Source organism: Eimeria mitis, genomic scaffold (genome assembly GCF_000499745.2).
Source record: "Eimeria mitis Houghton genomic scaffold, Emh_scaff3443, whole genome shotgun sequence".
Lineage (NCBI taxonomy): Eukaryota > Apicomplexa > Conoidasida > Eucoccidiorida > Eimeriidae > Eimeria > Eimeria mitis.
In genome coordinates this window covers 4,803-6,261 of record NW_013571784.1, presented here as the reverse complement: position 1 = coordinate 6,261, position 1,459 = coordinate 4,803, and the positions used below count along the sequence as shown (strand labels likewise).

The following is a 1,459-nucleotide window of genomic DNA, read 5'->3' as shown; positions in this document are numbered from 1 at the left end:
GCTGCAGCTGCTGCTCCTGCTGCAGCAGCTTGTGTGCTGCATCCTTCAGTCTCTCCTGTGTCTCCCTCAATGTCTCCTCTATTTTATTTTGCTGCTCGTAATGTTTTTTTATTGTCTCCGTTTCTCTATCTAGCTGCTGCTGCTGCTGCTGTCTAGCATCCTCTCTCAGCTGCTTCTCTCTTGCTTCTGCGTCTGTAATCCTTTGCTGCAGCACCAGTGCCTGCTGCTGCAGCTGCTGCAGCTGTGCGTTTGCTGCTGCTGCTTCCTGCTGCAGCACATCCCGCTGCTGCTGCACCCGTCTCCTCTCCTCAACTGTCTCCTCATATATATCTTTGTCTCTTTTTCTTGCTGCTCTTTCTGCTGCTAGCTGTGCTTCTGCTGCTGTCTTTGCAGCACGCAGAGTCTCCTCGTTTCGCTTCAGCTGCTGCTGCTGCTGCTGCTGCTGCTGCTGTCTCTCTTTCTCGTGTACAAGCGTCTCCTCTAGGGCCTCTCTCTGTGCTGTTTGCTGCTGCAGCTCCCCCTGAAGCCCGCTCACCTGCAGCAGCAAGCTATCTATTCTTTGTTCTTTTTTGAGTGTTGCTGCTGCTGCTGCTGCTGCTTCCTGCTGCAGTGCATCTATCCTCTGCTGCAGCGTAGCATGCAGCTGCTGATGTCTCTCTTCTGCTGCTGCAGCAGCAGCAGCAGCAGCATCTCTTGTTCTCGCAGCTTCTCTCTGTGCTTCGTTTTCTTTACGTACTGCTGTAGCTAGCTGTATCTCCGTGGTGGCTAGCTGGCTAGCTGTAGCAGCTAGCTGCTGCTTGAGTTTCTCTGTCTCTACGTCTGTTTTTAATATATACTGAGCCTGTCTCTTTCTCTCTGCTTCTGCAGCAGCATATGTCTCTTCTGTCTGCTGCTGCTGCTGCTGCAGCTGCTGCAGCTGAGCCTCATAGAAAACCTCATTCTCTCTTAGCCTGCACAGCTCGCTATTCACTGCAGCGCGAGAACCCTCCACCTAACACACAAACCCTAAACCCTAAACCCTAAACCCTAAACCCTAAACCCTCAGTGCTGGAGAGAACAATACACCCACAAAAAAAATTTAAAAAAAAGACAACACTCACGCCGAAACACTAACTAAAGAAGAAAAACTCAACCTAAACCCTAAACCCTAAACCCTAAACCCTAAAACCCTGATTCACAATGATAAGTGAGCAAACGCCAGGTTTTAGGGTTTAGGGTTTAGGGTTTAGGGTTTAGGGTTTAGCTATGCCCCTTTAGAAGCAGTCAATACTTTAAGGGTTTAGGGTTTACGGCCTTAGATGACCTATGCACTACTACAGTTTAGGGTTTAGGGTTTAGGGTTTAGGGTTTAGGGTTTAGGGTTTGAGTACTTCTTGCAGGCGAGAAGAGGCTTCGGCTGCGAGCTGCTGCGCTTCCTCAGCTGTCCTCTGCGCGTTGCCTTTATCTATTTGCAGGTGTC

The 1,459-nt window shown here is 49.9% G+C and overlaps 1 protein-coding gene across 1 annotated transcript in view; it reads right to left on the bottom strand.

Moving 5' to 3' along the window:
* Positions 1-152: 152 nt before the first annotated feature.
* The window catches only part of EMH_0066130 (uncharacterized protein), a gene marked incomplete at both ends in the record, with an annotated part of 3,958 nt that continues 2,651 nt past the window's right edge, over positions 153-1,459 (bottom strand). Inside the window, 2 exons of the mRNA XM_013498468.1 lie at positions 153-200; positions 296-991. Of these exons, the coding sequence (XP_013353922.1) occupies positions 153-200; positions 296-991 (744 nt within the window). The remainder of the gene's footprint in view (positions 201-295; positions 992-1,459) is intronic.